This window comes from Pinus tabuliformis, chromosome J (assembly GCF_031772625.1).
Source record: "Pinus tabuliformis cultivar Carrire ecotype Pingquan chromosome J, CPIR1, whole genome shotgun sequence".
NCBI lineage: Eukaryota > Viridiplantae > Streptophyta > Pinopsida > Pinales > Pinaceae > Pinus > Pinus tabuliformis.
The window spans coordinates 545,622,398-545,634,907 of record NC_142295.1 but is presented as its reverse complement, the minus strand read 5'-3'; the positions used below and the strand labels follow the sequence as shown (position 1 = coordinate 545,634,907).

The 12,510-nt window shown below is 38.8% G+C and overlaps 2 protein-coding genes across 6 annotated transcripts in view; both read left to right on the top strand.

The window, feature by feature from the left end:
- LOC149228174 (autophagy protein 5-like) overlaps positions 1 to 12,510 on the top strand; it is a 362,140-nt gene that overhangs the window by 326,453 nt on the left and 23,177 nt on the right. The gene's annotated exons all lie outside the window — the stretch shown is intronic.
- Positions 1,127 to 2,949, top strand: LOC149228175 (uncharacterized). The gene has a single exon (XM_089378076.1). The coding sequence runs from the start codon at positions 1,225 to 1,227 to the stop codon at positions 2,815 to 2,817; it is 1,593 nt and encodes a 530-aa protein (XP_089234202.1). The 5' UTR covers positions 1,127 to 1,224; the 3' UTR covers positions 2,818 to 2,949.

Sequence of the window (12,510 nt, the reverse complement as noted above, 5' to 3'; positions counted from 1 at the left end):
ATGTATCGCATGCACTGCACTAGTAACTATATTCTAAATTACCTAAAATATTAAATATCCTGACACTCCTTCAAATAGAAAAGTCGCATTCACCCATCGGCACATATTACTTAATGCCTCATGATTAATGAGCGATTACCAATGATATTAAGTTTAAAAGTATAAAGTAAAAGGGTTATAAAGAAAATAAATGTAAAGAATTATGTGAATTCTAAAAAAAATCAAGTTATATAATTATCTATCTCAGAATTTTAATAAAGTATGTCAATAAATTATTAAAGGGATAAATTAAGTCAAAATAAAGTTCCTATGTATGAACTTAGGACATTTTAATTAAACAAATAAAATTTTAATTGAAGTAAAATCACACATGTCAATATATCCTTAAAAGAAAGATACGACTCAGGATGTTGAGGAGGTGTCGCTGAGAAAGGAAGCGGTGGGCTCGTAGGTGGAGAGAGCGACCACCGCTAATGAACAGTACATAAGGAGAGGCCGAAGCGGAAGAAGGGGGAGGAGGAAGGAGAGGAAGTTTATCCATACTGCGTATAATTCGGAATTATTGAGCCTTACTTGTTTTGAAGTCTCTGGGCACGGGGAAACGGTATGCATCGGTTGAGAAGCATACTGGATTGAGTATCTAGGTATACTCGGTTTGGCTGGGTGGTTTTTGGTCATTCGGTAACGAGAGCGCTGGAGAAGTTCTGAAGCATCCTCATCGCAACATCCGTAGCAGACCAGGTAAGTACTTCATCAAATCAATTAATACAGTTTCACAGTTTCAGTAATCTTTACAGTTTCACAGTTTCAGTAATCTTTACAGTTTCAGTAATGGCTCTTTAACTTAGTACGGTCACTACATATGGTATCAGAGCCCGTCGTTCAAACCCTGCGACCTCACAGGCCCTACGCTCGTGTAAATTTTGTGGTTAAATTCTGCTGGGTAACAGTAAGATTCACTTCACAGAAAACAAAACCCTCTCAAACTTTTAGACTAAAAATAGGAGAGGGAAAACGCGAGATTTTGTTACTACCCTTCCTTGGTTTTTATTACTTTCTGTTTCTCGGGACCGAATTCACATATGTATCAAGCGGGTGGAAGTTGCAGAGAGTAAAGGAGATATGTATGTATGGACGGACGGCTGGAGATGAAAGCGAATAACTAGAAATAGAGAAATACAGTTTGTGTGTTGTTGTTGGTTGGTTTGTTTTGGATATTATGCTATGCTGCATCACCAGAAGAAGTCTGAGTTACAGATTGGCAAGGAGAGCAGAGGAATTTCTTCAGATTATCGTAGGCCGCCTCCGCTACTCAATTTTTCCAGCATCGCCAACGCCAACGATCCAGCGGGGCCTTGGCACGATGAAACGCTGGTGCTCTCCACTACTTCGCACAAGAGGGTCAATCTTCACCAGGGAGCTGTGATGCATCCAGAGCACCGCCACGCCGAGGTAGCCATCAGGCCTGGAGGCTTTGCTCGGGCGCCTTCGTTGCTGTCGCGTTGCCCAACGATTAAGGGCAGGATCGACAGCTTCGCTTCACTGGGCGACGCCACGGCCACGGCCGCGGCGACCGCGATCTTGCACCACAGAGGACTTGGAGGTCGGAGGTTCAAGTCGCTGCAGGTCCTGTTGCCGCCCTTTGTGGTCGTGTCGGTGCCCTGTTTCTGGTGGTACCTGAAGGTGCTGCGGGCGGAGAAACGGCTCGTGGATTCGCAGTCCGATAGCGACACGATCGTGGTCGTGGGCCTCTGGTTCGATTTCTTCGCAGCGCTGGTGTTTGTTACAGCCGTGGTCATATCACTCAAGATCGCCTTCCCGCGCCTCGCGCTAGCGCTGCCGTGGTCCTTGCGGCAGAGCTGGGGTTCCTTCGCGGTCGCGTGGTCGAAACCCCTCGCGGCGCTCCTGTCAGACGATAAGGAAAAGAGGAGGAATAAATCTTTTTCCAGGGCTTTTTCCAGGCCCACGGTTACATGGACGATAGGGTCAAAGCCTAAGGTGGAGAGGAGCCTCAGCAAGGTGTCGACCGAAGGAGTCCAGGTCTACAAAAACGGGGATGTTTATGAGGGGGAATTTCATCAGGGCAAATGCTCCGGCAGCGGGGTGTATTATTATTATATGAGTGGGCGTTATGAGGGAGATTGGGTCGATGGGAAGTATGATGGTTATGGAGTCGAAACCTGGGCGAAAGGAAGCCGCTACAGGGGGCAGTATAGGCAAGGCATGAGACATGGTTATGGTGTTTACAGGTTTTACACTGGAGATGTCTATACAGGGGAGTGGTCGAATGGGCAGAGCCATGGCTACGGCGTCCACACTTGTGAAGATGGCAGTAGGTATGTTGGGGAGTTTAAGTGGGGCGTCAAGCATGGCCTCGGATACTACCACTTCCGAAATGGTGATACCTATGCCGGAGAGTATTTTTCAGATAACATGCATGGGTTTGGTGTTTACCATTTTACCAATGGTCACCGTTATGAGGGTGCATGGCATGAGGGAAGAAAGCAAGGTCTGGGAATGTATATATTTAGAAATGGTGAAAGACAGTCTGGCCACTGGCATCATGGTGTTTTAGAGACTCCTAGTACACAGAATTGTCAGCCAAGATCCCCCATAGCTGTGAACCATTCAAAAGTCTTGAATGCAGTACAGGAAGCAAGGCGAGCAGCAGAAAGGGCATTTGAAACTCCTCGAGTTGATGAAAGAGTAAATAAGGCTATTTCTGGTGCCAACAGAGCGGCTAATGCGGCAAGGATTGCTACAGTTAAAGCTGTTCAGAAGAGGATGCATGTCAATGTGCCAATTCCAGATGTCTAGGGGGCTGACCTTCTAGTACCTTATCTCACAACCTCAATTGCTGGTCGGAATTTCTACTGAGTTGTACCTTTTGTGGCTGCTAAAATCTCATAAGATCAATTGATACACCAAGTCATCATTATGATAGCCAGATATGGTTACAGTTACAAATAGCTTTTCCAGAAACGTAGGCCATGAGGATTGCGCTATACGTCTTCGGAGGCACCTGGAAATCTTTGGTCACCGAGCTGTTCTGCAGTCTACAGGAGCGTATGCAAAAATTCAGGAACTGAAGGATGGAAAGATGAACATAGAAGGCAGATCGATCTGGTGAGAGGGAGACAGAGTCTATTGGTGAGATTGATCTGGTGGATACAACGTATGATCTAATGCCTCTTGGAGAAATGATCGAACTACAAATTGAAGTCTGATTTTGCACTAGTATGATAGCTCCGAGTGCACAATGCTTGAAAGAGCAATACGTGCTAAACATATCTCAGAAGCTTATGCATGTTACTACATGCTCATGAAAAATCATGGATCTGATGGAAGGGCATTTATACTTGCTCACTTCAAGGGCTTTACAAATCAACAGAGTTTCTCAACAAGTGTTCATGGTGAAAAGCCGTCAGCTGAGTATGCGAAATCTAGAAGAGCATCACTTGAGAATGAGTTTGGACATGCAATTGGCAGTCATGGTTCAAAAGCACTTTCAGTCTATTGAGTCCCAGCTTGGTGCACCAGTCTCGAAGCTTTTTGCTAATATCAGTCCAGAGCCTATTGCTGCAGCATCGTTGGGACAGGTTTATAAAGCTCAGCTTCATTCTGGAGAGCTTGTTGCTGTGAAAGTACAGAGGCCTGGCATGCCATTGGCATTGGCCCTTGATGCACATCTTATTCATATCACTGGGGGTCAACTGAAGCGTTTTGCAACAGCTCGTGGTGATTTGTTGGCTGCAGTAAATGAAATGTGGGAGATGCACCCGGGTCTGTACCGTGGCAGGGTACTATTCAACCACTAGACATGCCTGACTTCAGAGATCAACAATGTTTTAAAATAGAGGACAACCTTTAAATCTCTGCTTAATAGAGGAAGAACCTAGGACAAGACCTAATTACCTAGTCTGAAACCTCTATTCTGAGCTTGATCAGACCTGTGGAAGATGAGATTTATTACTTGTCCAGTAGTCATTACTGTCAGTCCTCTGATGTGAAGACCGAGCATGGGTGAAGGACTAAGGCATACTCATCTGAGTTTATAATACGAAGTAAGTGAAGTTTTGATGATAACAAAGGAACTAAGGTCACTTTATTTCTGCATATCATCATATGAAGAAGAAGGCATACCATTTGAGGCTTGTATTTCTAGTGTTGGCTTTGCCTCCATATCTCTGTGACATTGATGAGAAGAAGGAAACTTGTTTCCATACAAGGAAACTGAGGATTGGAGCCGTTAGGAATGAGACTTATTATTTAAATTTCTCTGAAGTTCAAAAATTTCCTTCATATCTATGTTATGAAGTCAAGATATGAGCCATCTCTGAGCTATATTCTCATGATCGAGACTCAGTAAAGAACCTAATCATTCTTTGAGAACTTTGAGAGATATTATGTCATGGACTGATATATCCACTAAATCTTTTGGATGCACTGCAAGGAGCTGACCAAAGGAATGAGGAAGAGGCTTATGTTTCAAGCTGTAAAGATATTTGAAGAACTATGGATGGTCAATACTAAGATTGAACCAAATATGGGAACTGAATTCTCTCAAAAGTATATCCGATGTCAAGACTCTATTGTGGAGGAAGGATTGGTCCACAGATTTGATGAACATTGAGGTTCCACAGATTTGATAAAAATTGAGGTTGTATTAACCCTTGATAATCTTAGATCTTAATGAAAGACTTCTATATGTTATTGTAGACATAAATATGAATAATCCTCAAGGTTTGAGATGTAAGTAAATAATAAATGACCTATTCGGAAAGAAGAACATCACTGGCAAGAGTCTCGACTTCAATGAAGAGAAAGGCCAAGTCCCTGTGTTATTTCTATGGAAGGACAAAAGTTGCAAGATATTTAAGTCTGCCACAGTAAGCTAGCTACAAGTCTGAGACACATAATCTTAAAGTCTTTAAAAGACATTGAAAAATGGTCAAAGTTGGAAGTTTGGTATATATCTTAAAATGAGAAGCCTTCACATAGGTGTGTTAAGCTAAATGTTGAAACTATCATCTGTTTTCGTGGAATTTGATGAAGTCATGCCTTCTAACAACAACAAAAAAAAAAAGATCCCTATAACTGTTGGATGTAAGAAATCTAAAGGTTAAGAAGGAGCTCAAAAGATAAGTATCTTGTATTTTTGAATGATGTGGACAAGGTCGATAATGATATGGACTCCTTGATGCTGTGAATTCCTTGATGATATGGACTTCCTGCTGATGATAATATGGACGAGATTAACTCCTTGAAGAGTTGAACGAAAAGGAGTTGACGTATTCTCTAGAGATAAGTACTTTCTTGAATATTTTGATATTATTCTTTTAATTATTATTAGTCTCTTGTATTTGTAAATTTTGCTTGGATGGATTCGTTTTTATTATTATTTATGCTCCTATAACAAACAATTGGTAATGATGTTTATATTCTTACAATCTTCTAGATATTCATTTTAATGTTTAGTCATCCTCCTTTATAATTACTAGGGGACTCACTCCTCTGTACCTGTCAACAACGTAGATATTTCTCTTTGACTTCTCGACATAGGGTTTGTAAGTAAGGTCTTTAAAAAAAAAAAGAGAAATATATTTGAGTTTGTATAAGTTCTTCTATGAGACCTTTCTTCAAGTTTGTATGAAAACTTCTGTAGGTGTTTTCTTAATAGTTTTTACTTCAGAAAATATATATATATAGTGGACAAATAACATTCAAATGAGACCTCTAAAGAGTCACATATAATATCTTCCTTACTCAAAAATTACCCCAGCTGTTATACATAATTTAGCCATATTATTATCACAATACCACAGTAAAAGATGTAGGATTCCCTCCTGTATATTCTCTTAATTTCTAATAAATTTCTGAGTTTGTGTGAAGGTTACAGTGATCCCTTTTTGCACATCAGTTGTTATCTGTTAGCTGTAGGTGAACAGTTTTTCCACTATATTTCCAGTTAAATGATAACAGAACCAGACAATTGAGCTCAAGTGGTTATATATACCATTCACAATTATTCAACAAGGAATACACTACTATTAAACACCATGTGATGAGGAACTAACTCAGAATTGCATCAGCCATTAACTCATTCATATAGAGGCATATAAATAACTGGTATAATGCATAGAACTTAAGTTCGGACCCTGGAATGTGCGTTGGCAAAAGATCTAGAAACAGTAGTTCACTTGGCATGGATATCAACTCCTTGGTAGTGAAACAGTCAATAGGAACGGATGCATACGCAACATTCAGACCTAATTTAGCAATTCTTTTAAGTGATGAATACAACCTGAGCAAAGGTTCCATGAGCATAAATTCAACCTATAGGGCCAAGGTGTTGAAAGAGTACTACCATTTAAACATAGAGCAATGTTCGGTGTATTATTGTTAAAGGAAATGTTGAGTACAAAATGTGTTCCCCAAATGTGTTGCATACCATACTTTGAGCTAGGTATTTCAAACAATTTATATATAAAAGAACACAACAAATAACATTATTGTTAAAAAAGAAGGAATTGAGATTTGTCTTTGCTAATGACTATCCATATGATGCATTTTGTTACCAAGTAAGACAATAACCCAACTAGTTGTTACTGGAGCAAACACATACAGATCAACGAACGTTTGAAACATAACGATATGTGCTCGTAAGATCAAATATCAAGTGTCAGTTAGCAATCTAAAGTCATAAGTTTTATGCACAAACAATACACGAAAGAATGATTATATTTTAATATGAAAGCTAATGACATGAATAGATTATGGCAAAGTATGTTATACTTTAGATGACATGTATGAAATATACATAAGCTATGTGTTTTTGAAAATATTAATGCACATGTTATAAATGCATGGACAAGTGTTTATGATTGCAGATAAAATCCGTTACCAAAATGACCACGTGATGACAGAAACTTCAGAACAATTAAGGCTCAAAGAGATTCCATGATAGGGTATTAACCCTGATTCTACTGGGAGGGGTGGAGGTGTTGCCCACCGTTTATCCTTCGAACCCTGGAGCCATGGGAGGACTGTGCGAGTCACGCTCCCCTAGACGTGTGATGATGACTGCCAGATGCCTACTAGGGATCAGGTCGGTATAGCCAACGCTGTCACCCTTGGAGTTTATGAATGGTTAGGTCAGTATAACTGACGCCATGGCATACTCCAGTAGAGGACGGATAGGATGGGAGCGGAAGAGATTAGGAAGGATAGGATGATGTTGTGATAGCCTGGGGAGCCTGATGAAGTAAAACATGATCATTAAAGTTATAAACCTAAAAGTATTCAAAACACCAATTTTATAGTGTCCTCACATTAAGTAAGAATTTAACCTCAGTACACAATCCGAACAAGAATGTACTAATCACTATTATAAGTATTGATATACAAAAAAAAAAAAAAAAAAAAAACTCTAACTTCGGGACGAAGTTTTCTGAAGGAGGGGTGTATGTAGTGACCCATCATTAATATAGAGAGCACGAGAATATTAGCATGCATACGATGCATGCATATGATAGCTACATATGCATGTATCGCATGCACTGCACTAGTAACTATATTCTAAATTACCTAAAATATTAAATATCCTGACACTCCTTCAAATAGAAAAGTCGCATTCACCCATCGGCACATATTACTTAATGCCTCATGATTAATGAGCGATTACCAATGATATTAAGTTTAAAAGTATAAAGTAAAAGGGTTATAAAGAAAATAAATGTAAAGAATTATGTGAATTCTAAAAAAAATCAAGTTATATAATTATCTATCTCAGAATTTTAATAAAGTATGTCACTAAATTATTAAAGGGATAAATTAAGTCAAAATAAAGTTCCTATGTATGAACTTAGGACATTTTAATTAAACAAATAAAATTTTAATTAAAGTAAAATCACACATGTCAATATATCCTTAAAAGAAAGATACGACTCAGGAGGTTGAGGAGGTGTTGCTGAGAAAGGAAGCGGTGGGCTCGTAGGTGGAGAGAGCGACCATCGCTAATGAACAGTACATAAGGAGAGGCCGAAGCGGAAGAAGGGGGAGGAGGAAGGAGAGGAAGTTTATCCATACTGCTTATAATTCGGAACTATTGAGCCTTACTTGTTTTGAAGTCTCTGGGCACGGGGGAACGATATGCATAGGTTGAGAAGCATACTGGATTGAGTATCTAGGTATACTCGGTTTGGCTGGGTGGTTTTTGGTCATTCGGTAACGAGAGCACTGGAGAAGTTCTGAAGCATCCTCATCGCAACATCCGTAGCAGACCAGGTAAGTACTTCATCAAATCAATTAATACAATTTCACAGTTTTAGTAATCTTTACAGTTTCACAGTTTCAGTAATCTTTACAGTTTCAGTAATGGCTCTTTAACTTAGTACGGTCACTACATCCTGGGGTTGAGGGAACTCTTGACTATAGGTTGTGCGCGATCCTTGTCATGTGCTGACAAGTGGTAATCCCCCTACCATCAAGTCTAGGACTTGCCAAAAGTATACCCCAGTATGCATCCTACCCACAAGTTGGGCTTGTTGGGAAAGAAGAAATCCTTGTTGCAAAATTAAATTCCTCCCTAGCTAAGAGGGTGTGTTGAAAATTCACAGCTTGAGGATGAATTTCCTTAAATAAAATCTCATTTCTGACAATTGTGGAGTGACTTTTTGAAAAAAGAAAGTCATGTCTAGCATCTCAAGTATGACTTTCCAAAAATAGTAATTCACCTTGCATCAATTGGTAATCAAGCATAGTTGATGGAAAATCACTTAACTTATCATTAATCAATCTTAATAGTTCAATCCTGACTTAATCATCTCTTTTACAATATTATGATATTATTATTGAAAAGATTTACAAGTCACCTTACCTTAATCAATCTTAATAGTTCAATCCCAACTTAATCATCTCTTTTACAATATTATGATATTATTATTAAAAAGATTTACAAGTCACCTTACCTTCATCACCTCAATCACTTCGCACCTCTCTCCTTGATGTCTCACATAGCACTACGCAACTCTTGTTGAGAAATCTAGGGCATTAGTGTTAGTTGATTTCTCTTTCATTAGTGACTGCTTGTGAATGATTTTTACTTCTTTACATTAGTATTTTCTTCACGTTAGATTATTAGTGTTCTTTCTTCATCAAACAATAACTAATGCATGAACATAAATACACAAGATACACATCATGTAGGTTATAAGCAGGGCCACAACCTCTCACTCTTTGAGAGGAAAACCCGCTCAAATTCTTCTTATAGAGATTCCAATTGACGAATACCAAGACCAAGACCCTTGACCTATTAGCCACTCCAAGACCAAGACACTAGTCCTCTGTTCTTCTTCTTGATTCCTCCTTTTCTTCTTTGCTCTGAGATAATCTCTTCAATGAACTGTAGATATACTAGTCATGGCACCGAAACTTGTCAATGTATTGTCATCAAGATGTGACCTCTACAGTGTCATCAAAACACGGTGATTCATCACTAAACACTAGTTCCACAACGTCGTTGTTCCTTCATCACTTATTGTTGTCCATCCGAACTGTCCTTCCTTTTCATATGACAAACCTTCGCTATCCTTTAAACATCTCTCTTAAACTTATCCGAGTTGGCTTCCGTTTTGTGGTCCGAATCCAAGCTTAATTGACTGTAATATAACACCGAAATATCCCTTAATACAGAGATCCGAACACTGTACTCTTCACTGAATTTATCCGAACTTGATGACTACAATTCTCATTGAAATCTCAAAGATGTGAAGTACTATTCACTGTAATTACCCACTGTGATTACTCATTGAAATTGCAGACGTATTCGAGTTCTGTGAACTGTCCTTTTGCGAAGATCATAGCCACGTATTTATAGTAGTCTGTACATAAATAAGCTAACTTGTATACATGAAGAGATGTGTCTTTTATTTGAGATGTGACTTGTGTTATTTAATTCATCTTGCAAGCCGACTTCAAGAGGAGATCTGTGCTTGTCTTTTGGAGGGCTATTTTGAAAATCCTATAAACTAGAATACTTTTGACATATCTTCATACATGACATTGACTTTTTGACAAATCCTAAAGCTCTCAATGGGAGCCATCTAGTAATAAAAAATCTTGCTCATGAAACCCATGAAGCAAGGCATAAAAATAATTTTATTCTTTTTATATCATCATTTTCAAAGATCATAATTATATGTCATTATGAAGACCAAACCTAGTTACATTCTACAACACTCCCTCTTAACCAGGGAGATATTCATAATGATACTTGGTCATTCTCAATCTGAAGAATTTCTCATAAGAGGAATTCAGATATGTAACTCATTTGTATAGCATCATACCAAACAACACTGTTATATAACAAGGCATTGACTAACAACTCCATCTCCCCACAAGATATTGAGCCCAATGCTAGCGAGACCAGATGATTTATAGACACCCTCATCATCATTGTCCCTCTCATAACATACCCCACCCAGGTTCTCTCAGGATATGTATGCTCCATGAGGACTATTCTTATCTTGAACTCCCCAGTCCTCAAAGAATATCGGTCCTCCACGACCACTCTTTCATGGGATGCCCTATCTCATCTCACAAGAGCATCAGATGCCAAATGATTACACAATCCTCCATTTTGTCTTCTCAGGTGAAGCACAAAACAACATGTCTATCGCTCCTTCTTATACCAGGGGGCTTTATTACATTAATGTACTCATTCCTAACACAGAGGAATGTACCTAAGCTTTCGACTTAGGAATTTTTGAGTTTCTTCCAAGTAATAAACTTCTTCTCAGCCTCCCTTTTAACCAGGGACCTGTAGCAGCGCTTCATGTGGAGATCCTAAAAGAATCAGCTGCATGAAGAGCTGCTTTGTTCGATGTCATGAATTTATTTTAAGGAGTCTTCAACTTTTGGGAACTTCTATATATAGGGCACAGATCATCTATCACTTTTGTCCATGAGTTAGTCATGTCCCTAACTCATCAGAAATTGATCCATCAAATTTTCCATCTGGCTTTGCTTCATGTCATTCTACTTTCATGCCATATTTCTCGGAAGGACATTACATCCTCCTATATAGTCTGCTTGGAAGTCGTTCACAGATCTTCCCTTTGAAAGTCCTACATAAGCCCAACTAGATGTTAGGTAGAAAATAATCACTGAACACTTCAAATCATATTTACCTTTGTGATGATCTTTCACCATGACATCTTCTTGTAAGGATTAGCATCTTGCAAGCAGATTGACACATCTCCCACAAATGTTCAATGTCAAGGGTCTCTATCTTTTTCTAACTTCCTTCAAAGTCTTCACATCCTTTCGGGAGATCTTCTAGTCAAATCTTCTTGGACTTCTGATGTTGAATGGCTTCTACCTTCGTTGCATATTATCACGATCTTTTCCTATCTTTTCACACACTTCATTCCAAGGGGCTTCGGAGTTCTTCAATTGTAATCAACCACCTCATACTTCATATGACATTATGTTGATTTCATCTAGTGTAATTCATGCCTTCCGATATTATTTTATAGGAGGATATTCCTTTCCTTTGATCATGCTTCTCAAAATAGAAGTAGTGATCTTTGTTACCTGCAACCATACGACATGACTTTATAATATTAAATACAAGCATACATACCTCATTTTACCTTTAGGTCATCTAAGCTTCTTTCAGTAGCTTCCTTGATTGAAAAGATCTTCAACCCCTTGATCTGCTTTATCTCTCATGTCATCATACCATCATCCCATGAACTCCACGAGTTGGGGTTCCTGATGAAACACTTGCTTCCTTTCTCGATCGGTGAATCCTCCAATGAGAATTCCATCTCGCATATTCTTATTCAGTAGATGTTTCCCTTTTAAACTGATGTATGATGAGACTTGTCTTGGATGACTTCTTCCTTTGATCTTCCAATGAGGTCACCAAGAGCTATATCTTCCAAAGTTGACTACCATAGATTTTGTTCCAACGGTCCTTCATGTTTCCCTATGGTGATGCCACGATCTCTTGCTTCCAATGCTTCTACTTCCTTGTTCTTCCTTGTTTCAGCTTCCTCCATTTCTTCGGTGAAATGGACTTTTTCTCTATTCTTCTTGATATTGTCCTTCTTAAGCTAAGGACAATATTTCCTATAATGTTCATAGTCTTTGCATTCATAGCATTGAATCTCAGCTATGCTCTTCTTTCTTCTTTTCCTTCCAGCAAATGTTTGAGTCCTTAACCTTCAACACTTTTGCCTTCAATTTGTCATCTTCTATCTTACATAGAAATAACAAGTTGTTGAATGAGGTAACTTTCTTATCCCATGGATATTTTTACTTTGATTATCAGTTAGTGCATTATAGATCAGTGATGATTATCTTATTTCCTAGATCTTGAATATGAGATCTTATGAAGATATCCATCATCCTTGATATCTTTACTTTTGTGTAGATTAGACCTAATTCATGTGACCTTCTTTTTCGTACCTTCAGAGAATGAGTTTATCATATGCATCTCTTTGA